Source organism: Strongylocentrotus purpuratus, unplaced genomic scaffold (genome assembly GCF_000002235.5).
Source record: "Strongylocentrotus purpuratus isolate Spur 01 unplaced genomic scaffold, Spur_5.0 spur5_scaffold_6, whole genome shotgun sequence".
NCBI classification, from domain to species: domain Eukaryota; kingdom Metazoa; phylum Echinodermata; class Echinoidea; order Camarodonta; family Strongylocentrotidae; genus Strongylocentrotus; species Strongylocentrotus purpuratus.
In genome coordinates, this window is record NW_022145612.1 from 9,259,681 (window position 1) to 9,284,686 (window position 25,006).

Below are 25,006 nucleotides of genomic sequence, written 5' to 3' on the forward strand. Positions count from 1 at the left end.
CAATCAACAATATTCGTGTGCGTGTGTGTGTTTGTGTTGGCCGAGGGGGGGGGGGGAGATGAGTGTTGCACGACTGCAGATGTAAGACAAGACTAAAGCGAAATTGATGATTCAAATCAATTATTGATAGCTGCTATTGATGCCTGGTGTGCACTTTTTATACGCACTGTAGATGCAAAAAGGTGAAAAGCAGTACGCTCAAGAAAAAAAACCGGAGTAAACCGTCGCCGTTTACCGCGGCATATATGAACAAGCGTTTAAGAAAGTGCTGTGTCTCCGCTGATAGTCGGTACCCGACGAACATTAGGTCCCTGCGGCAAAGGCTGGCCCACCCGGCGTGCTGGTGGGTTCCTTTCTTCTTCAGGACCGACCATCATTCTGTCCTTATTCTCTTTCAAACGCATCGCGATTTCTCGTATCTCTGTCACGATGGGGACGAAAATGATGAACGCCCCGCCGAGGATGGCCCAAGTTTCGCAGAGATAGATCCAGGACCTGAACTCGCTCTTGTTGAGGACTCCCATGGTGCTCATGATGACTGGCCAGAGGACTGCGAGAATGAAAGTGAAGCTCAACCCAGAGATGATGGCAATGAGGTTTGCACGACGGAACTCACTTAACATCTGAAGTAGCGAGGGACGGTTATAAACTAGCTTGCCCTCTGGAACTCCAAACTCTCTGTATGGATGGAAAAAGAGGTAAGTACTACAATTCTCATATATCACTGTTCAACAGGAAGTTATCTTAAGGTACTTTTTAAAGGGCAATCCGACCCCGTAATAAGTTCGTTTGAGGGAAAGGAGAAAATTCAGACATGCAGAATGGCGAAAATAAATCGGACCACTAATAAGAAAGTTATGAATGTTTGAAATAAGATCACAACACCTATGCGAATCTCAAATTGGTAGTTTTGTCAGTGGATTGTGACGTAGTGACAGATACCCCCCCCCCCCCATATGTTCTGCAAAAATATATCACTAATTTCTGTCTTTCTCCCAAGTGCCTTCACCTTCGGGGCACTCAAAATATATTATCGAGAGTATATTATTACAGGTCCTCGAACAAGAAGAGACCATCCCGGGTCATACCATTTTTCGAATAATTAATATTTAAGTCATTTTGTGGGTGTTGGAACAAATGGGGAAGTTGTCCGCCCTTACATCACAGAGACCCATAGTGATTGCAACTTTCACAAATTCATCACTTTCTTATTTTTTTCTGATTTCATTCAAACTTCCACCGGTATGCTTTTCTGATTTGTCTGCTTTCTTCGAGAGTAGGTTCCTATCAAGGTTAGATTTCCTATTAGATCAGAGATAGTTTACCTTAGATAGTCGATACACATACAAACTATAACTTGCTATGGAGACAATTAGCTCCGAAATACTGGAATGATATTCTTGTTAACAATATAGTACCGATGATGCAATAAATAGTTCCTGTTTGTTTGAAAACAATCCATGTTCCTCCTTTAAGTGAAAGTTGAAACAAGTATAATCTTTGTATTCATGGTACTGCACATACGAAATTGGACTAAAATGTCTCTAGTTTTAAAAATTAAATGAATCATTTATCAATTGGTTTCTCTCTTCTTTAAAGTGAAACCATACACCTGTCTCCCATAAAAAGATAATTGGTTCGAATTTCGGACATTCACCAAAGCATATGCTGTTCATCTGATCATGATGATTAAGATGCAAGACGGTGGACAAATTAAAGACGTAAATAAATCATATTTCATTAAAGCTCGAGTGTGAGACTTGTCCAACCACAGCATGATAACTCACTTGACGTAGTGATGTGGCCATGGTGAGAGTGGGTTGTCAATGTCTCGTGTCTTCTCCCATATCTCATGCTTCTCTTCCTCTGTCACTCCACGGTTAGTCAGGAGGCTTACCACCACTGTAATGAGTGCTCCTGTTAAGATGGATCCACAGTTACCAATCAGCATGTTCGCATCAAAACTCTCCCCTGGTGATGCGAAGGACAAAGAAGGCATCCATTAGGACTAAAATAAAAATTTGTTGTATTGCCCTTTGCGACCGACCCAAAAATCTGAAAATCTACGGTTGCATTGAAAAAAGTTTTTTTTTTAAACCGTTTTTTAGCTTTTTTTGTAATTAGTGAATAAAATAACATGTATTTTGTTTGTTTAAATGGGATATAAATGCATACAATCAAATTATTCCAAAATTCTCACTCGTGCAAACCATAGATAATTATGAGATGAAAAAATGGAATGATGACGATGTATTAAAGCGCTTAAAAGAACTGAGAAATATCAGCCAAAAGAGGGCGGGGAAAAAGAAGAAAAAAACAACAATAACATTCAAATCTGAAAAATATCGGCCCAAAGAGGGCGACAAAAAAAAAAAATTCCGACCGACCGACCCATGTTTTGGCACCCAAAGGGCAATACAACAACATTTTATTTTAGGCCTTACAATGGTTTCTTTACCACGTAATATGGCATTGGGTCAATTTTCGACGTGCTCAACACACAAAAAACACAATGTCCCACAAAGATTTAAGAAGTAATGAACAGCGCGTTCATGTTGTTGGATCATCTAATCATCAATCAATGCAAATTATCACTACCAATCAATTGATGAACAGAGTGAAGATGATATATTCTCTGTCAGTTCCAATTGGTGCGTGAGTATCCACAATTTGAGGCGTTCGGTGTCACCGAATTAATTAATCTCCTGACGAGACTAGTCGAGACAGATATACTCCTTTTTCACGAAAGATTACTCTAGTCTCAAAATCTTTTCAGAACTACTCCGCAGATAAATATCAACATATTTTTTGGAACTACATTCTTTATTCCCACTTTTCAACTTTTATCTGTTTACAACCTTGTGAATGTAGATTATAACTTCTTTCTGTTTTTCCACCTCCCATGCAAGGAGGTCTAATCCCTCCTGGCAAAACTAGAGCAGAGGGGCTTTTAAAGATCACATTCGTTCAAGAAAAGATAAATCAAAATTGAATAAAAGGATATTGATCCATTGATATCAAAGAGGGCCCTTTATTATACCAGTATTTTTTGGAAACGACACTCTGATACACAAATAAACAAATAAATACATTATAAAAAAACTTACAGGAACTATCGAAGAAGACACTGAAGTTTAACTGTCCATTTAGAATGGAGCCGGCGATGACCCACGTGATCAACCCGCATACCATGCCAATGGTGGCGCCCATCATCATGGCCATGCCAGTCAGCCTTGTCCAAAACATACTCAAAATAATTGGCGTGACGGACGAGCCTATCAAAATCCCCATGAAATTGTAGACAGCATTGAGATTCACCTGGTGGTTGAAAAGAAGGAAGGTGTTGGTAGTGTCAAGGTTCTTTCAGATATGATAAGGTAATTAGGTAATCCCCCAAGGATAGTTGTCCGGTGGTAGTTGTTTTAGAGGAAAATTGTCGTAGGGGTAGTTGTTAGTGATTTTATACTTTATCAAAATTTACATTTTCATGATTTAACTGGAAAAAATAACCCTAAATTAATGGTGCACCCACACAAAACATATTACTATCAATATAACTTGGATGCTGGTATGAGGTAATAAGATAATTAGGGGGGAAATTGGAAATTTATATTATCAATGTAAATAAAACAATTAGTGGATAGTGAGGGAATGACCACACAGACTTATGAGTGACTTGCCAATTTGTCATGTCATCAAGAATTCATAACTTTCTTATCACTTTTTTGATTGGTTTGTCTGATTGTTCTGCTTCTAATGAAAGTAAGTCATCTTTGGAGAGGACTTCCCCGTTAAGTGGAAACATGGTAATGATTAAACTCTGCCTACCTGTAGATAATTGAAAATGATCGTGAGAGGAACGAAGGAGAGAGAGACCCACACAAGACTCCAATTTCGTTTGCCTTGTAGTAGCTCGAGGTAAGTGCGATAAGTACCATGTACAGTACACTTGAACGAAGGCTTCAGTGCGCGATTGGTCTGTTCAATTCTTGCCCTGCGACAGAAAACGAAGTCAACAAAAACATCATCAATCGCTTTTGTATCATGAAGTTATTTCCAATGTTACGTCTGCAGGTTTGAGTGTAAAAATAATATTCGTATCACAATAAAAGCACTTAACACTCAGAAATGCAATTAATTGAATGGGAGACCAAGAAAATGCTGAAATATGATGAAAATTTCGTTCCATGATACATCATAATACTTATGACACTACTTAAAATGTTCATACATATTAAAGTGCATATTCTATTATTCTAAAGCCATAGAAAAGGTGTAAATGAATGACCTGTTTTCAAACATATTACCTTAAAAGGCTTGCAAATATAAGGAACTGCTAAAAAAATGTCTTGGTATTAAAGTGTGAACACATCTGGATTTTGTGATAAAACGGCATCCATGCAGTTTATAGATTAAATAAACTGATCGTTTCGATGGCATGTTCTCACTTTTTTGTAAATGTGGTGAGAAAGGCGCGAGAGGGAGAAAGAGAGGGAGAGAGAGAGAGAGAGAGAGAGGAGGGAGAGAGTTAGTTTGCTACATAAGAGGCCGACGATACCAACATATCCAGAACTTGACGTACGTTAAATGATACCGCACGTATATTTGATTACAAATTAATTCACAAAGATAGAAAAAATGGTCAACGTCTAGCATGTTAGGCTCATTTATTCGTGCAATTATGTACATAAATGTATGAAATATATCTTGAATGATGTACAACTTCCATACCCAGAATCCGCACTACCATGATCATCACGTACTATACCCATTTTATGTGAGGCGGTGTTTTTTGTTTTTTGTTTCATTATGTTCACCAAACAAACTAAAGTGGCCAACGAAGGTAATTTGTGGTTAAACGTAATATTCCACTGTTTCATTGTACATCAGTACTGGATGTTACAGTCACTGAGTCACGTGGTGCGTCAAGCTCCCTGACAGTCATAGCACTCACCTATCGTCAGCGTGACACCATTTACAGTCAGTCATACTCTGACAACCGCACTGGTCTCTCAGTGACGCCATCCGACCACGTGACTTGCCACAGAGGATGCAGCCGTTGCTATCGGCAACGCGTCTGAAAGGCTTGAGATGGATCTGGTAGCAGTCGTATACTAGGATGGACGTGATAGCCATGACCTCTGCTGACCCAGTTGTTGTCACAGCCAAGAGAATCAAAATTACAATTAAAAGCTCCCCGCTCCAGCCCATCAGCTCCTGGGCTATCCTTGGAGGAACTAGACCTGAAAAAGAGTAGAGAGGCCCATTTCAACAAAAGAAGATTCACATCTTTTGTTTTATCACTATGATATAGATTTCGCATGAGATATTTAAACAACTTCTTCTCAAACATTATTTAGTATAGCTGTGATATTAAGATAATTAAGACGAGGTTCATGGCTAGATAGTTAGGAAACAGGCTACTAATATCACCTCAAAAATCCTGAAAGCACCGAGGCGCACAGTAATGGACTTAGTTTTTTCATGTCGACGTGATACTGATTAGTAGTTTGAAGTTTAAAAGCACTGGGAATGTAATCTCCGATAAACTACTTGACACATTTCCGAAGAGAAATCAAGACTTTCATAGAAAAACCATCGATTTAGGGCTTATTAGGGAGACAGAAAATGAAAAATAGGTCTTGTCCGGTAGGAAAAAGCTTTTACAGATCCGATGCCTTATGTCACCATGATGTTCATCATTGTGATGGGGCATTACCAATGCTTTTGTTTCCAATGTTTGAAAAAATGATGGTGTTAATACCTTGAGCAATCTGGTCTGGTGTGAGAAGATGCATACCGGCGTCGGCGCTGAGTGCCAGGTAGGCCAGACCCATGGTGGATGCAAAGGTGAAAGGAATAGCAAACCAGACCAAACCACCAATCAAGAATCCCCACATCCCTTCCCTTGGTTTGGCTGCTACTGAACTCTGCCAGTAGGACTGGTCCACAAACACAGTTCCAAAGTTACCTGTAGGATTATTTACAGCAATACTTGTTCATGAAATACCTTCCTTGCTTAAGGTTTAAAATCGTAAATTTGTTTATTAAACTGTTATTGATATTTGAAATCACATGCATGCATCCATTCATTCGGTTATTCCTTCATTCATTCATTCGTTTCTTGCCACATTTTATAAGGTCACATTGAATTCGGCAAATTGAGCCAACAAATATAGTAGTAACAGCTAGTCAATGTTTACCGGTCAATACATCACGATTTTACTCTTAAGTATGATAATTATATTGAACAGAATCAGATTAATATACTGATAAATTATGAAGTATCAAATTACAATCATGAAATATGAGACGAGACTAGAAATGTCGTTCTCGTGAACCCTCGCAAAACTGTTTGCATACCATCCCTTCGATCATGAATCGACGCTTCTGGTAAAAATGAGGCAACGAAAGTGTTTTTTTTTTCTTCAACCCCCCTCCCCCATACTCTATTTTTAGCCATACCTATCGTATTTTTAAAGCGAGACACTCGTTTTCTGAAGGTTCATAACTCCGAAGGTTCGTCATTTCAAAACGAAAATTTCCCATAGAAGGTTCATAATTATGAAAATGAAATAGGGTTCACAATTCCGAATAGTTGTTGCGTTTTTCTGAAGGTTGGTTTGTCCACAGATTCATAAAATTCCGAAATTGAAATATCTTCGTTATTCTGAAGTTTCGTACTTCCGAAAAATAATACAGGGTTCAAAGTCATTTTCCGACTTGGCAAACTTCGGAATTACAAACTATATTTCATTTACGGAAATGCGAACCCTATTTCATTTTCGGGATGAAACAAACTAGCTAGGTTGATTCAATCTCACTTCGTCAAGGATGTGTACATAATTTTGACCATTCCCATTACTTTTTAACCTCTAAAGTGGAAAGGACACCATTGAAGTATGACAAAAATAATGTAATTGGTTCAAAATCATTATCGTTCGCGAGCAGACAATCACCTTACTTTTCCTTTTTATTCCAACACCTACTCCGATAAAGTCTATTGCTCATGCAGAACAGCGGTTATTAATGCAATGCAAGTAATTGGTTGACATTGCTCTTGTCATCATATCGTTGCCAATCCATTGTTGAGAAAAAGTAAATTGAGAGAGATGGGGTAGGTATGAAGATTAGATTGACTGTTCATGCGACATAATTACCGATCCTACTAAAGCACAGTTTGATGATTTTCTTTGAATAAGAATTAAATGATATCATGTGAAGTTTACTTCTCTGTTCGTATTGATCGTGAATCGTATGTTGTATATGATGTGCGATTTATACTTTAGGCTGCTTTGTGCTATACTCAATGCCTGAATTGTGATAGTGTTCTTTACTTCAAAAAACCATCATTCACCTTCTTTCATTTTCTGAACGTAATATGAAGAATGAAATAAATGATTTAAAAAATATATAGATTTCTTGGAATCTGTAACTCGTTAGCTTAGCTTCTACATTAGCAATTTAGGCCGCTGTCGTATTCATTTACGAATTTTGCCTTGTCTTTGATAAATTATCATACAATTCATTTTGAATAGTTTTAACGTATCATCAGTTTACAATGTATTGGACAAAATATGGGTGCATTTTTAAAACAACATTGGGGGCTTATTAATCTACCTACATTCTGAGGCGTATTGCATACCCGTATTTGTATCCTATGTGTATCTTTAAATACTGGCATTATATACCTTGGGCAGATGCATCTATAAATAGATTTGGTTACAGCGACTAGCAATACCATATTGTATTATTGCCCGACAAAGCAACAAGCGCCATATTGCTACCCACTAAAACTAGGTCGACCTAATAATGGCTCTGCCCCTTGGGACAATTAAGCTCCTTCCACAATAAGCGAATAATAAAATGATCATTTCATTGTGAAATTAACCGCTTTAGTTATTATATTGATCATCTCCCTAATGAATTGGAAGCGTAATAACTATTGGTATGAGTGGTAGCAAGTAAAAGTACAAGAAAAACTCGGTAATCGGTCAAATTTATTATGAAAAGAATCAAGGGTTGAATCTGTTATAGTAGGACAAGCTACCCCATTCTTATGTTTTAGTATGTGAAGCGTTAACAGACGTATCATCCATTCTCCTAGCGAGTCTGGGAGGACTTGTTCAAGAAAAATATACCTGTTGAAGATTTCAAGATTGTAAATGAAAGTATTGTTGTCTTTAACTTCCGGGACAAAGGATGACAAAAATTCTGGTCCTATAATAATCTTGGTTATGTCAGCGCTTCGGGTCCTTGGATTTTACCTTGTAGTGCCGATATGACTAAGACGCAATATTTTCTTCACCTGCCCACATTTACGGACCCCTTTGTATATTTCCATTCTAATTCGATCAAATTTTAAATAACAAGTTTACGGTTGCACAAGTAAGACACAAGCTCTCGGATATCATCAAAACTCTGCTGTTTTCCTACTTTGGCCACTGTTGTTATTTTTTTATAATTATTTCGACACGTTATGAATACATTGTTACCGCAGTTACTAATTAAGTGGTATCCTTGTACGTAACAACAACGGGAACTAATTAACGTGTAATAAATATCAAATTACCGAACCAGTATCTAATCCGACTAATGAACTAAAATTGATGAAATCAATTCGGCATGAAAGATAATTAGTGGCTCGTCCACACCTTGGCACTAACGTGTTCACTCATTTAATGAACTTTCGGCCGGCCTCGAATATTTGAGCAAGGTAGCCAATTGTACGTTCCTTTTTGTTTGTTGCTTGGCCACATCGGGAAAAGGGGCCCCCTTTTGGAAGATAAAGGAACATTTTTGAATGGATGGAAAAAGCTAACGGAGAGCAATTAAATATTACCCACTCCCCCACCCACTCACGTTTTTGTGTAAGCGATCAAACAAATGTCGACCCATTCTGAAGAAGGGTGCTATCAAAACCAATTATTTCATAAACAAACGAAAAACTGCTGAAGGGTTTGGATGAGATCGGTTTTCAAAAAACAGATACACGAATAGATGTATAGTATATGTTAAGTATAACAACAGTACCTTCAGTATTGGAAAGAGTGCACACTAATTAAAGTGAAATACATGTACTAAATCATTACAAAATGAACAGGGAAAATGAAGCATGAAACTGTAGAATAAATAAAATTGAATACAAGAACAAACGTTATAGGGCGTAAATGACAATGAAAATGTCATGGCTTGTGGACCTAAGCTATGGCACTTGGGTTTCAATCCCATTTATCTGACTTGCGTTAACTTTGGGTTGAGTATTGACTATTAAAAGCTTTTATGCTACTGTCACAAAAGGTTCGTACGAACGATAAGTTCGTAATGGCATTTGTGACCGAGGCTTTACCTACCTACCTCACTCACATCTACTGTTCATAAAACGCGACCCGTTATAAAAGCAGCTTATGCAACAGCAGAGGGTGATTTATTCAGAAGAATATATCGATGGTTGCGATTAAGGTCATATTTTGCATTCTTTGGGTAATCTTGGCCAGGAGAATATCAATATTCCTCAAACTCCTTGCACGTACGTATATGTATGAACTCTATGTATTCAGACCTTGGTTTCAGGAGGCGCATAATATCTCGGCTCACTATGATCCATATCAGGAGTTCAGTGAGGGATCGAATTTATGGAGAACTGGTTTGCCTATCGCGCGCGTATGTGTGTGTATGTATGTGCGTGTGTGTGTGTGTGTGTGTATGTGTGGTTGTATGCGCGTGTGCGTGTCTGTGTGCGCGTGTACCTGCGTGTGTGTTTATTTATTTATTTATTTCTGATCTTTTGACAGGGTAGCCCATTCACCAGCAAGTAGTGGTCTTCCATGGGGCCCTGAATGAACATATTTACATCGTTTATAACATTTATACAGAACAGTTACAAAAATAATACTCGTTTGCAAAATAAACATATATCATAAACCTAGTAAACAGTAATGTCAATAGGAAAATATTAATTAAGTCGCAATTATGTGAATAAGTCATGTAAATATTACAGAACATGCACGTAGTGTATATACGGCTGAGCCATTCACAAATTACAACTTTGTTTAAACAATCTCTTAAATGAATTGACAGAGGAAGCCGTTCTCAATGAATTATCTAGCTTATTCCATTCAAATATGGAAGAAACAATTGGGCTACACTTATAACAATCAGTGTGAAAGCTAGGCACACGTAAACATCCACTGTCTATTTGCCTTGTATGATGCTCATGTACATCATTAGGATTGATTAAGCCTACCTGAAGGTAAGAAGGTGCTAAGTTATGAACGCATTTATATATCATCATAACACGACTTAACTCAAACCGCTTGTCTAGTGTCATCCATTTAAGACTTGTGAACAAATCAGCCGACGGTGTGTCATATGTCTTGTTCAATATTATTCTTGCGGCCCTCTTTTGAATTTTTTGCAGCTTAGTTGTATGAGAATGAAATCGGTTCGACCATACAACAGAGCAGTAATCTAATCGTGGCAACACTAGACTGTTATAAAGTAACTTTAAGGATTTTGAGGCAAAAAACTCTTTGCTCTCTTTATCATGCTAATGTTTTTCTGGGTAAGTTTACTTACGTTTTCGATTTGTTTAGACCATTTCAATTCTTCATCTATCAAAAGTCCTAAGCATTTGGTGAATTGAACTCTTTTGATCAAATTGCCGTTTAATGAAATGGTGAATGATTCGATTTTCTTGAGATTAGCAGGAGAGCCTATTAGCATGACACAAGTTTTTTCAGTGTTAAGAACAAGACGATTTTCCTTAATCCATGCCATGACTCTGTTTAACGCAACAGTTAATTTTTCTTCCACAACAGTTGCATCATTTGCACTGACGGTAAGTGTCGTATCGTCAGCATACATATCTATGATACCTTCAGGAGTACATTCAGGTAGACTATTAACATATATTGAAAATAAAAGGGGACCAAGAATTGAACCTTGTGGCACACCTAATTTGATGGTTGATGGATGCGACTTGGCTCCTTTAAATTGGGTCACTTGTTGTCGATCCCCTAAATATGATTTGAACCAATAAATAGTCCTATTACTACACCCTATACAAGCTAGTTTATGTAGAAGTAGCTCATGGTCAACAGTATCAAAAGCCTTACGAAGATCTATGAAGGCAACTCCAGAAATCTCTTTGTTATCAATATTCAATGACCATTGATTTACAAGTTTTGCAAGTGCAGTAGCTGTTGAATGTTTAGGTCTAAAACCAGACTGATTAGGGTGTAATAATGCGTGTGCGTGTGTGCGTTTGTGCGTGTGTGTGTGTGTGTGTGTGTGCTTGGGGGTATCATCCAAATGTTAATGTAAATCTTCAAAGAATATGCCCATTTCTCGTGTGTCCATGTGCAAGCTCACAATTATCAGCGATTCCTAAACGTCTTCTTATTGCGTCTTATTTTGACTTGTATATATTTTGTATGTGATTTTGTTTTTGTATGCACGAACTTGTAGAAGAAAAACCTTTGCCGAAGCAAGTGATCCGTGTTGAATACACCAGTTTACAGTTGTATCAGCGCGCATGCTCAGACAGTTGACCTCGGGTCATTGGCCCCGGAAACAGGGCCAATAACCTTTGACCAATGGTATTTATGCGTAAATTAAGATTGCGCTCATGCAAATGATGATTTGCGCGCACAACGCAGCGCGTAGGCAGTGCTATCATTATAATATGCATGGGCGCAATCTTAATTTACGCACAAATACATGACCTCTAGGTCATTGGCCTTGTTTAAAATGGCGCACACAACTGTAAACTGGTGTATTGAAAAAAAATGAAAATGAAATGAAAATAAAATCACTGCCAGCGGACATGTCTACCTACTTTGATATTCTTCCGAACAGACATAAAGATAATGCGAAAAGCAATCAGATTATGTTTTCATCTTTACCATGCAGGACTGTACTTTCTCTTTTACGTCATTTGTAAACGATAACTGTGATTCGTGGATATCTTACCGACAATGTTGATGACACCAAACATGATTCCACTGGGTGAGACAAAGGTGAGGTAACTCCGGTCTTGATTCCGTTCAGGACCCACGGTACAGTTCAATAAATCATACACAGTACCTATGGTACCTACAGGTAGGAAGATAACATTGAAACGGGAATCCAATGAGTTACACCACTTAACAATATGAAGGTAACGATGCTCCCACGAATGACACATTTAATTTCTAGGCATTTATCAAAGATATTATAAAAATCTATATCAATGTGACAAAGTAACGAACAACTGATTTAATTCGATTCGATTTAATTTGACTTTACTTCTTCTCCAATAAACCTAGCTAAACCATTTTAACATAAGGTATAAGTTAAAAGTAATTGAGCAGAATTTGTATAAATATCTTGAACAATATATTAAAGTTTTAGGATCTGTATTGAAATTGAATATTTATTTTAGGATCTACTCGTCTTCACGACATTCCTTACCGAGCACTGTGTCCCGGCTGCCGAGGTTGTTGTACGTGATGAGCACGAAGATGGTCATGATGATGAAGATGATGGTGGTGTTGAAATAGGACAAGTAAAAGGTAGCCCCAAGCCCACCGATCCCCGTACTTGCCCAGATGATTACCGTCAAGCACATAGCAGCCATTTCTAATGACAAGCCGTCCACCAAAGATGTGAGAACTGCACAACCACCTGTATAATAACCACGAGTGATTGACAAGAACTCATAACTTCATTCTTGGTAAGCAATCAAAATTATGATCTATGAGAGATTTGTGTTTAGAGTCAAATTTGCAGGACAATTTGAAAGAAAGAAAATTAGTCCAAATTTGTTCTTTTAAACGTATAATCTGTATGAAAGACACATTTCGAACATTCACTTTAAAATACCCCACCGTCATATGTTTGATGTGGAATCGATCAGAAAAGGTTGACCATCTAGCATATAAGTATTGGTGTGTACTGCAAGGTTCTGGAATCATCAAAATGATAAAGAAATTTGGCCCAGTCTTGGTAAATTAGTTACAAGCACTGTACACAGAAAGATGTTTATGGGACTACACGAACATGTGGCATAAAAATCCGTCTCGATTTTTATGATGTTACATGCCATATTTAGAATATTAAGGCATTTGAAGAGCCATACTTTTCAGGGGGCATTTTGTATCTGATGTATACTTCCACACTTGCATAATACAATGATAACGCTCACAATTTTGTTTCACCTCTTCCCAGAACTCACCCTTCTCTTTAAAGACGTATACTCAAAATAGATTTTAAAAGAGGCATGGAGATAAGACTGCCAAATCATCATTTTTTTCCTGTCTTTTGTCTAAGTTTTCAATGACAACCTCTAACGTGTCTAAGTGCTCACCTATCTTTAATTCAATGCCATACACATTATCTAATTACATGTACATTAATTCACCTGCATGCGAAACGAGTACGCGGCTGCATCTTAACATGTGTCGTAGTTAGGCGAGTGGTTTGAAACCATCGACTGAATATAAATTGTGCAATTGTGACCGTAAAGGATAGTTGAGTCTTGGTATAGAGGACGTTACACAAAATAATTTGTTTTTGTGAGATAATGAAAAACTGAGTGTCAAATTTAAAAGAGCCTACAATTTTAATTTCAAAATCATCTTTGTTCGATCAAAATGGTTCAGATATCTGAAATATCCATAAATATAACCATTTCTGATATGTGTGGGGCCCCACAACATTATTAATAATCGATAATTTTGAACCAGCCGTTGAAAAAACGAGATATGCCATATCTGGGTTTTTGTTGGCTTTTTCGTGTTGGTTATAATACATGTTATTATTTTTGAATTATTAAATTAACAGTCACCAGATTTTCTTTTTTTTTAAGTGGAGCTGAATTGGTATGATAGGAGAACATCTAAATTCCAAACTTGTTAAGGTCTAAAATTACCTTATCCTAAATGGGCAATAGAAATGTCATAAATAAGCATAAGAGCAATAACCATGCACTTTGAAGGCAATTGCGATCTTAAACAAGAACTCAACTGTCCCTCTAAAAGGCCGCTCATCTTCAAGACTTCCCTCTACCTGTGTGTAAGAGGTTAACGATCATAATCACGTTTTACAAGTTTATACAGGTTGGAATACTCCTAACTACATCAGAGAGGGTATAATGATGTGTAGAATAGCTACTTAATCCAATGTCCAGGGCATTGATAATAATGTTATGTAGTAATTTAAGAAATTTATTTCTAGATTCATTCATTACCCATCATGAGCATAGCAGTGACGATAATGTTGGTCATGATGGCGAAGGCACAGAACACCAAGTGTGTCCGATTCCCGAAGCGAGCCTGGATGACCTGAAGAAATGTCTTTGCTCCGGGTGCCCTGATCTTCATCTGCACCGAGAGGGCTGCAAACATCAGCAGAGGAATGGTTGCACCGGCTGCATACCAGAACGGCCCACTGATTCCATTCTGCCAATATAAGGGATGAAACATAAACTTCTAATTGCGTAGTGTCTTAGGTGAAATGGGAAATAGATTGTTTGGTCGTCAGGCTTATTTAGCTACATGATTACATTATAGAAGTTTATGAACAGACATACTCTCGTTGCTCTCTTCAATACAGGATGGCAATTTAGAAGAAATGAATGTTGTCATTATGTTGTTCATTATTATTTTATTTTTAATTCTAAAAATCAAATTTGAATTGAAACAATATTTGGAGACATGATTTCAGTAGACAAGGAAAACGTGGACAAATTAAATTAGGATTAGATTAAATGGCTTCCTCTTGTTTTTGTCTAAGGGTTTAAATTGGAATTACTTTATGGTGATATCCCCCCCCCCCCCCCATTTAGAATTATTCATGTACTTATCCAAGTAAACATCTCAATCCCAAGGTTCGAACGAAAAGTGACGTTTTTGTTTGCTTGATTTTTTGTTAGTTATTGGACTTTGATATTTCACAATTTTACCAAATGAGGAAAACATATCTAAGACACATATTGTACATTTCCATGATTTATGTAGTAAGGTATGTTTTATTTAGTGTACTGTATTTGTTAATTTTTCCTTTTTCTAAAAGAAAATCTTGACGGTTAAAAAATTATTGTGTCTTCTATTTTTGTTTCGAATTCAGTTTCTTTAAATAACATTGTACCCTTCATCAATCCATTAGAAACAGAGCCGATCGAAAACTGAGCCATTTATTCCTTATGCACATGCAATCTTGTCCCCTCGCCAGGCCAATTAGAGATTTCGATTTCTATGTAAATGGATGTGCGTGACCGTGTGTGGGTGGGTCGCCAGAATGGGTGTAAACATACATGTACATGTATCTTATGACCTTACATTTGCAGCTACAGTAGATGACTGGAGAAGGGTAGCTGCCCAGGTCCACTGTGATACGATGGTAGTCGCTGTCAGACCAACGGACACTCGTCCTCCTGCATCGAAACTGAAATCCAACATCGTCTGTAAAGACAGAAATGATAAAGCAATGAGAGGGATCCTATTGGCAGCCGTGTTTTGAATTTTAAATTTTAAACAATTTATACTAACGTATATACAGTATGAAAAGATTTGGGCAAACTTTGACCCATATTGAATAAACAAGCAAGCATGCATACATACATTATTCTTTACATTTGATAAAACTGTGGATACCTCGATATGTGAATTTGTCTAGTAACTCTTCATTTCTTTATTTGTTTGTTGATTTTTGTTTTTATTTCATAATTTTTCATTTATTGCTGTAATATGCCATCATATTCTCGAAAAATATAGTACTTTTACAATTAACTCGGATTACCTTTAATAAGATATAATATGTGTGATATCTAATCGCACATTAACGACGCACACCAATTGGTCTCATTTCCCAATAGCCTTTTTTCCAGTCATGTAATGTTCAAGATACATATTATACAATTTCTCGGATATCTGACTACGAGACGTACTTTTTCGGAATCGCAAGTAAGGAGCATTTATTTTTCCGTTGCATTTAAAAGAAAAAATACGCGTACATCATAAATATTAACAAACACATGTTCAGTCAAGCCAGGCATGACACAACTAGTCCCCCAGACAAAAAAAAAATAAAAAAAAAAATTAAAAATAAAAACGCATGAATTAAACAAAAGAGAATAGACTCTGACATAAGGAATCCATTTCAGCATCAAGAGTGTTATGATTGTCATCTGATGCCAATATTAATATTGATGCGGATAACTATTGTTCCAAAGCAAATTGCCAAAGACGAACACAAAAATTCATGGTCGTGGTAACCATTTGCAAATTGAAAAAACCCCACTTGAAAAAAAGCAGTATTTAAATTTCAAATGCTTTACACTTTTAGTGGTTGAAAGAAAATTAGGCGAGGAAGGTCATATTCAGAGAGAGAGGGAGAGAGAGAGGGGGAGAGAGAGAGAGGGAGAGAGATTCAGGCAAATTGTTTCTCGACATAATTATCATGATTATATCCATGCAGATTACATGAGACAATGAAAAAAGACAGAAGGCTATTAATTATCTATCCACTGCCGGCAAATAACCTATCGTAAAAAGAAAATCGTTCTGAAAAGATAGAAAACTTGTAGCACAAATTAATGAATAGTAATAGAGAGCTGATGCCCAAATAGATCAAGTCATAATAAGTGTATTACGTAAGTCGGAATGGCAATATCCGGGGGCATTAATTAATGAAGAGAAAAAAATGAACTAACAAAACAAACGACCGAGCAATACATCTATTCTAAAGGAATGTCGGTGCTAAACTCAATTAAATGAACTTAAAAGTAGAGGGTGAGGCCAAAAGTCAAGTTTCTATTTTGCAATAAGGGTGTGGCCAAAAAATAAAAGAGAATATGATCACAATCATGAGTCGACGCTTAATGCAGAATGGCACCCCTGTTGCATACAACATTCTTTGTTGTTAACAAACACTGTCAAGGAAAATATTAATAATATTATTGCAGAATTTGGCTTCATTGAACGATTAAACTGGGTCGTCTGATTCAACATTGTTCTCGTATTCGATTTTTAATCATTTTCCCAATCTATGACATACAATTCTATTTCCTATTCGTCTGAGAGTTAAAAGATAGCATTGCAACATGGCACCCCTCATTGCACAATTTGGCTTCAGTATGATTAAACTGGGTCGTCTGATTCATCATTGTTCTCTTATTTGATTTTTAATCATGTTTCCAATCTAAGACATGCACTTTAATCTCTCATTCACCTGACGGATATTCATTTACCCCCCCCCCCCCCCAGCCCATTAAGTTGTCAAGGGAGCGAGAGAATTTACCGAACCGTTTATAATAATCCATAAAAGATAGAATAAAGGAATAAATTACGTTTTGTATGCCTATATATACGATCTATTACCATAAACTGACGATTCGCACAAATTTAAGTGGACATTTCATGTCACCACGGTGTTTGTTTTTTATTTTTATAGTGACCTTTCATGCATGAATTGGATCCACTGCTGTGGTGGCAAGTCTCATATCTAGTAGTATCAGGTAGAGGAAATCATGTATGTTGAAGTACACGGTTGAGGTATGTTTCGCAAGGTAATTAATTAGATAAATTAGAGTAGACTTTACTTTGACAAACGTCAATTAACAAATGGAAAATACAAGCTTTAAAAGCAAACACGTCAGAGGTCACCGAACCTCCTTTACAAATACCGCGATAAACGATTAAAATGGAAGCGATGGTGATAATGATAATAACAATGAAAATGATAATGATAATAGCCCAATTAATAAAGATATCAATAATAATAATAATAATAATAATAATGATAAAAAAAAATCAAAGCGATAACAACATCTTTTCATTAAAGTTATTTATATAGAATTAAATAACAGGTTAAATTGATGAAGTAAAGTTAACACGTTTCATATGTATGCATCTCATAACACACGGACTAATTAATCGTTTGTGCTTTGCCTGCGTGCTTTCGATTTTGAAGAATTTTTCTAATAATACATAAAATCAAATTCATATAAAATACAAAGCCCTATGTTATATAGATGCGAATCAACCATTAAGAATTTCCTGAAAGAAAATAAGCGGGAAAATATTATCTGTAGAGCAGCATCAAAAGTGGAGTGAAGTTCGCTCCTATTAAGCTATATGCATACGTACCATCATGTGACAACACGATAATTCAGCGGAGCTTAATGTTAGCTGTGCAATGAAAACACATCCATTATCCCCATCCCGGTAATGTACCCTGGGGATGGTCCAATCGATAGTTAGTGTTTTTCCGACCATGGTTACTAAATAAAAGGTTCTTTGAATCCCCCCATTACGGGTATCTTTTCCACTGGAAAACAGTATTATTGATACACCTGTAGTTTTAAGAACGAGTCAACATTATTAACATTACCAATCATCGCCCGTGCGTACGCAAAGCAAGGACGCAATTTATTAATATCCTGGGCTGCGACATTTGGTATTAAAATGACGGAAGTACATAACATGCAAATGCTTATGATTATCCGGGAATAATCCCCGCAAATGAAGCAGAGATAATATGCCTTTAAGCTCCACGTGATACGATGTGACAAGTATTTTTAACAGTCTTCAACGGCCCACTCATCAGATTTGCTCGGGTGTAAATGGGATTGTTAGGTAAATGAGTATTAAACGAGTAACAATATTTTCAATAGATCAAATAGCGTTAATATTGAACCAACGTCATGGCTTTCTCTCTGTAATATCGCTATTAATAATGACACTGATTAGATGATAATGATGATTTATTTATTTATTTATTTTGATCACTTACGTACACGCCTCAGCTGTTGCTAGGTACCATCTGTATATTCCCCAGGACAATGCTGTCGGATGAAGCTGTCGTTTCTTTGTTGATTTTGCTTGTTTTTAATGAAATTTACCCGCTGTCTATTTTAGAATTGTAGTACTTTGTTATTTTTATGATGTTTTCGCAGACAAATGCTCAGCCCAATTGAGTTAACTTTCTCCTTATAAGTGAACATGCCTTCCTATACTTAATTCTCTTCTCATTTGTTTTCCTCTTCCATTTACTATTCTTTCCTATCAACGTTCTGTTAAATATAATGTTCTCTCGGTAACTGTGTTAACTTATTATGGGCGTTCCCAACCAAGCTATGCTTTCCGGGTTTTCGCCTCCTTCCGTATCTGAATTATTTACTGTATATACTTTATGTTGAAATAATACATATATAATTTATATACATTGTGTTTCATATTGTACTGTTGAGAAGGAAATGTTAATAAATACAACAACAAAAATGATAATAACAATTGTTTCTTGTAAAGCGCTTTGCCAATTACAACATAACCGACCAAAGCGATTATATTATCATAACCCCCGTCACGGATTCTAGTACGATTATGCGCTTTACAGAGCACACTCTCCACTCCACTCCTGACGGGTATACCAACACATTGCATGTCGGTAAATATCAAAAGGAGTATGAAAAAGAGTTATAAGAATATCCCCTACACGATTTTGTTTGTTTTGTTTTATAGCTAATAGATGATAACTATTTGGTGTAGATTTGCGAAAAATTGTCATTTTGTTGCCTAACCTACATGGTAGCGCGTTTTCTCCACCCCCCCCCCCCCTCCAATACAAACCATTGACGTAAGGACAAGGAGGCCTGGACAAAATATATAAAGCATTGTCATGATTTGTCGAAAATGCAGGTTAACATGGTAAAAGTCTCTCACTTGGAGACGTTTGAGATACAATCCTTATCCCTCATCATGCATAATGGAATAGAAGGGGAAAATTATGATATTTAAAACCAGAAGAGGACATATTAATCCCATATAGATTGAATGATTGATGAGTATTTTTATTGTGATGACGCAGGTTGTGAATATGGTGTCAAATTGTTGGATTGTGAGCAGGGATGAAGCTATTTAGTATGTTTGCCATCGATTTGGGACATTAAAACATCAAAAACGATGAATGATGAATCCATCACACAACACGTCAAACGGTGTAGTCCCTATCGTCAGAATAATTTTAGAATAATTACAGGATGATTTGTTGCTTCTCAGAATACGAGCGAGAAGAGGAAATGGGGAAGATACGACGAGAAACAGAAAAACAATGTATCAAATTAAAATAGCAAGGGATGTTGTGTTTCTAGGCAATTTGAGAATGTATTAAAAAACAGCATTTCTAAATTACTCAGCCGTTACATAACAGACTCGTACATTTCAGAGCAAGTAATAGCTAGGGAAGTGGAAAATTCTTCAATTTAAGTTGATAACCCAAACGTTTAAGTTTTTAGATCTATTATTGTTCTCTCCAATATCATTATTTTCAAATTGTCAAAATATGTCACAAAAACTATCACATTTTCATTATATGAGTGCTGTTACCATTGTTACATTTTTTTATTATTTTTTTAATAACGATATGATATTTGCAAAGGTAATTAATCTTCTAATTCAAATTGTTCACGATTGAACTAATCTCAGAATATTAGTGTATTTGTAATTTTTGTTTTGTAATATTCTTTATTGTATTCACTCAATAAATAATATTAATTCATACAATTGTAATATATAACATATTGAACCAATTACAGAGTACAAAATACAGTAATCTCAATTATATTGAATGAATTAATGAATTGAATGAATTGATGAAACCGAAAATGTAGATCGTTGGAAAACAGTGGTTGACTTCTATAAATCCATAGCAAAATGTTGAAAACGGAAATGACCGTAGCCGCTTGAAACTAAGTGTTGCCTTTCAACTCTGCGTCATATAATCTTGATGCAATATAAAACAGGTGAAAAGACAGCTACAAATAATAGGGAACTATTTTTTGTATATATCTAAAACAAAATTAGTTCTCTAAAGTATCTTTCTTTTACCACTCAATTACATTCCAATGTTATTATAGCATATTGTTGGGCGCTTCTTCTTAAAATGTGATTATCTAATCACAATAAAACACTTGACATCTAAATTGTGCGTACCTGAAGAAAAAGGGCCAAGGTTAGGGTGAGTCGTATGGCCTAATTAGATTCTGAAATCGTTATGGTATAAATTTAACTTAATTACTGCGTCAGGATATACCTTCAAGAAGCTATGCCTTAAATTTCTCAAAGAGAAGTTATTGTATTCATTGAGTATCAAGGACGTGGCGGAAGGACTGTTCAAGCGTGTATTGATAAATTGCATTGGTAAGGGCATCTTTTGTCAGGGACATAATGACTTTATATTCACCAAGGTTTTAGTTCTTTATAGTGCGGTGATAGGTGCTAAACTACAGTGACAAAATTAGGAATTAGCCGTCGAATTAACAGCTAATTCATCTAATAGTGGGAAACTTTAATCTCCAAACGCACAAGAGATCAAGTTTGTGTAATTAGATTCCCATGTTAACTTTGTAAAAGAAATGTACACAATACTCTTCCTCTCTCTCCTTCTCTCCGTCTCTCGCTCTCTCTCTCTCTCTCTCTCTCTCTCTCTCTTTCCTACACCCCTCCCTATCTCCCACACCATATAATTTTCTCTCTCTCTCTCTCTCTCTCTATCTCCATCTCTCTCACCCATCTCTCCCCTTTTATAATTATGTTGTCCTCTTGCTGCCATTTCCCATTTCTCTATCTCCCTATACCTATCATGCATTTTCTGCTTTTTCATTTTCCCCATAAGCAAGCCTTTGTTACTTCCCTTTTCTCATAACTCGTTTATTCCAGCAAATCATGTAGTAAATTAAAAAGAAACACGATTAATTTGTATATTATAACAAGGATGGTAATAATATGAAGGTAAAAATAATTTATGTCAGTCAAAATAAAAGGTAAAAAAAAATGTGCTGCTATTCTAATGTAGCGTGGAAAGTGCTATTTTGTCGGGGACATCATAACTTATTCACCAAGGTTTTTGGTGCTTTGTAATGATTGTTAAAATTACGTGATAAACAACCGGGGCAATAATGAGCCGGCGAATTAACAGCTAATTCATCTAGTGGGAAACTTTCATCTCCAAACGCACAAGAGATCAAGTTTGTGTAATTAGATTCCCATGTTAACTTTGTAAAAGAAATATACACAATACTCTTCCTCTCTCTCCTTCTCTCCCTCTCTCTCTCTCTCTCTCTTCTCTCCCTCTCTCTCTCTCTCTCTCTCTCTTCCTACACCCCTCCCTATCTCCCACACCATATCCTTCTCTCTCTCTCTCTCTCTCTCTATCTCCATCTCTCTCCCCCATCTCTCCCCTTTTATAATTATGTTGTCCTCTTGCTGCCATTTCCCATTTCTCTATCTCCCTATACCTATCATGCATTTTCTGTCTTTGCATTTTCCCCATAAGCAAGCCCTAATTGTTACTTCCCTTTTTTCATAACTCATTTATTCCAGCACATCATGTAAAATTAATGAGAAACACAATTAATTTGTATATTATAACAAGGATGGTAATAATATGAAGGTAAAAATACGTCAGTCAAAATACAAGGTAAAAAAATAATGTGATGCTATTGAAATGTAGCGTGGAAAGTGCTATTTTTTGTCAGGGACATCATAACTTATTCACCAAGGTTTTTGGTGCTTTATGAGGTGATCAAATTACGTGCTAAAAACTAATAATGAGCCGGCGAATTAACAGCTAATTTATCTAGTGGGAAACTTTGATCTCCAAACGCACATGAGATCAGGTTTGTGTAATCAGATTCCCAAGTTAGCTTTGTAAAATAAAAAAACAAATACTCTTGCTCTCTCTCTCTCTCTCTCTCTCTCTACTATCTCTCTCTCTCTCTCTCCTCCCCCCTCTCTCTCTCTTTCTCTCTCTCTCTCTCTCTATCTCTCTTTCATATTCTCTCTCTCTCTAACTCTTTCTCATTCTCTCTCTCTCCTCCATACACCCTCCTACATCTTATCCTTCTCTCTCTCTCTCTCTCTCTCTCTCTTTCTTCATCTCTCCCTTTCATATTTCGTCCTCTTCCTGTCATTTCCTTTTTCTCACAACCCGTTTCTTCCAGCACATCATGTACAATTGAAAAGAAACACATTCCCTCTAAAACTTATTAAATTGGATAAATTTACCATCACTTCATTAGACATTATGACGGTTTATGTCATTTTTATTTTAAAAAAAACTCTTTTGAAAGGTACAATTCAAATAAGGAAATTTGACAAACAACTTTTATAGAGATAAATGATTCCGATGAAACATTCCATGAATTAGCATGTTTGATGAGAGAAAAGCCATACTATGTCTAAAGTCCTCTCTCTCTCTATACTTTCACCTATACTCTATACTCCTGAATAATAGTAATTAATGACATAAAAGAATGTACTGTAAATCATTTAATTCGGAACTTGGTCAACATTGACATGTATCTGTTTATTCGTTTACTATTTCGGAATACAACACCAAAATTTCATTTTACAAGTATGTATGCCTCGCACCATGACAAAACGACAAGAAGAAAAATGAACTGGACGTGCACGTTAAATTAAAAAAGATGACCACCCTGCCACAAACAAAAAAAAAACACATAACAATTATGATGGAAACACATTCCCGGATCATATAACGCACTCAAATTAGAAACAGGGGCAACCTCACTTCCGAATCGTAAATGTATCATTTTGTGGATAGAGAATTAGGCATCGTTTTAGCGGCCCCCAACGCTATGTCACTTTCCCAGCTAACCCATTAGCTTTTATAAAGGTAATATCCCTTTCCACGCTACATTTAAATCGTTGCCCATTAATTTTTGACCTTGTATTTTGACTGATGTATCTTCACCTTTAGATTTTAACCCGTTGACTACTGAATTGTATAGGTCCTGTAAGCTTAACACAGGGACCACCAGGTTCCCGTAAGCAAAGGTTAACAACCCTTTCGTGTTCCATGATATTTTCACCTATACTCTATATTCTATTTTGTTTCTGATAAAGACTATGACTTGGTCGAACATCGAAATGTATCTGTTTATTCATGAACTATTTCTAAATACAATGTATAACACCAGAATTTCATTTTATAAGTGTGTATGCCTCGCACCATGACAAAACGACAAGAAGAAAAAATACACCGGACATGCACGTTAAAACAATAATGTTTCCATCCACCCACTCCAAACAAGCTAACAAACAAATATAACAATTATGACGCAAACACATGACCAGATCGTATAACGCATTCAAATTAAAATCAGGGGCACACTCACTTCCGAATCACAAATGTATAATTTTTGGAAAGAGCGGCGGGCAGCATTTAAACGGGCCCCATGTCACTTTCCTAATTAACCCATTAGCTATTAAGGTAGAAACAATTTTACGCTACATTTGAATCGTAGCCCATTAATTTTTGACCTTTTATTTTGACTGATGTATTTTCACCTTCACATTTTAACCACCCTTTTGTGTTCCTTAAAATCACCCCACCCATTATCAAAAGTCCATTATGATAACAAAGTGATGCGCCTTTTTCTTCAAAATCTAAAGATATGTTTTCTTCATATCGAGGAAATGGGCGCCAAGATAACTATGGGGGTATATAATTATATTCCTTAGAGAAATAGGTATCGTTACTTCTATTCAAAGCGTTTTTAAGTTAAAAGCATTTACATCAATCAATGGCATTCTTCAAAGGCTGAAGGTAACTAAAGGCTAGTTCCGCTATGAAGCGGTAAACCTCGGCAGTATCTGCAACACAGGCGCTATATACGCGTATTCACTGAGCCATGCGTTACAAAATACATAAATATTTAGTGCACCATACACTTCATAATTAGAAAAATGACATTTAAACGACGCTTAAAAGATTGAACCGAGGTCGATTGAAATTGTCCGTGCAATGGACTAAATGTAAACGTGTTTGCCGTTGAATACTTGGTGAGCTGCGTTTGATATCTAAGACATATGTCTTCATCTAACATTCGTGAACTGTGAGGGTTTTCTTTTCCATGTCTCTTTCCTAAACATTACATCTAGTAATGGCTAAGTTGTAAGAATTTTAAAATTATCATGGCTATATCTAGAAATAATCAGTAACA

General features: G+C 36.4%; 1 protein-coding gene across 1 annotated transcript in view; it reads right to left on the reverse strand.

Annotated features, from left to right (window-relative positions):
- Positions 1-48: 48 nt before the first annotated feature.
- Positions 49-25,006, reverse strand: part of LOC574974 (urea-proton symporter DUR3) — a 35,561-nt gene continuing 10,603 nt past the window's right edge. Inside the window, exons 2-11 of the mRNA XM_030973201.1 lie at positions 15,321-15,443; positions 14,231-14,441; positions 12,454-12,666; positions 11,974-12,096; positions 5,765-5,971; positions 4,955-5,243; positions 3,829-3,994; positions 3,108-3,318; positions 1,788-1,971; positions 49-678 (exon numbers count right to left, since the gene is read on the reverse strand). Of these exons, the coding sequence (XP_030829061.1) occupies positions 258-678; positions 1,788-1,971; positions 3,108-3,318; positions 3,829-3,994; positions 4,955-5,243; positions 5,765-5,971; positions 11,974-12,096; positions 12,454-12,666; positions 14,231-14,441; positions 15,321-15,443 (2,148 nt within the window). The 3' untranslated portion in view covers positions 49-257. The remainder of the gene's footprint in view (positions 679-1,787; positions 1,972-3,107; positions 3,319-3,828; positions 3,995-4,954; positions 5,244-5,764; positions 5,972-11,973; positions 12,097-12,453; positions 12,667-14,230; positions 14,442-15,320; positions 15,444-25,006) is intronic.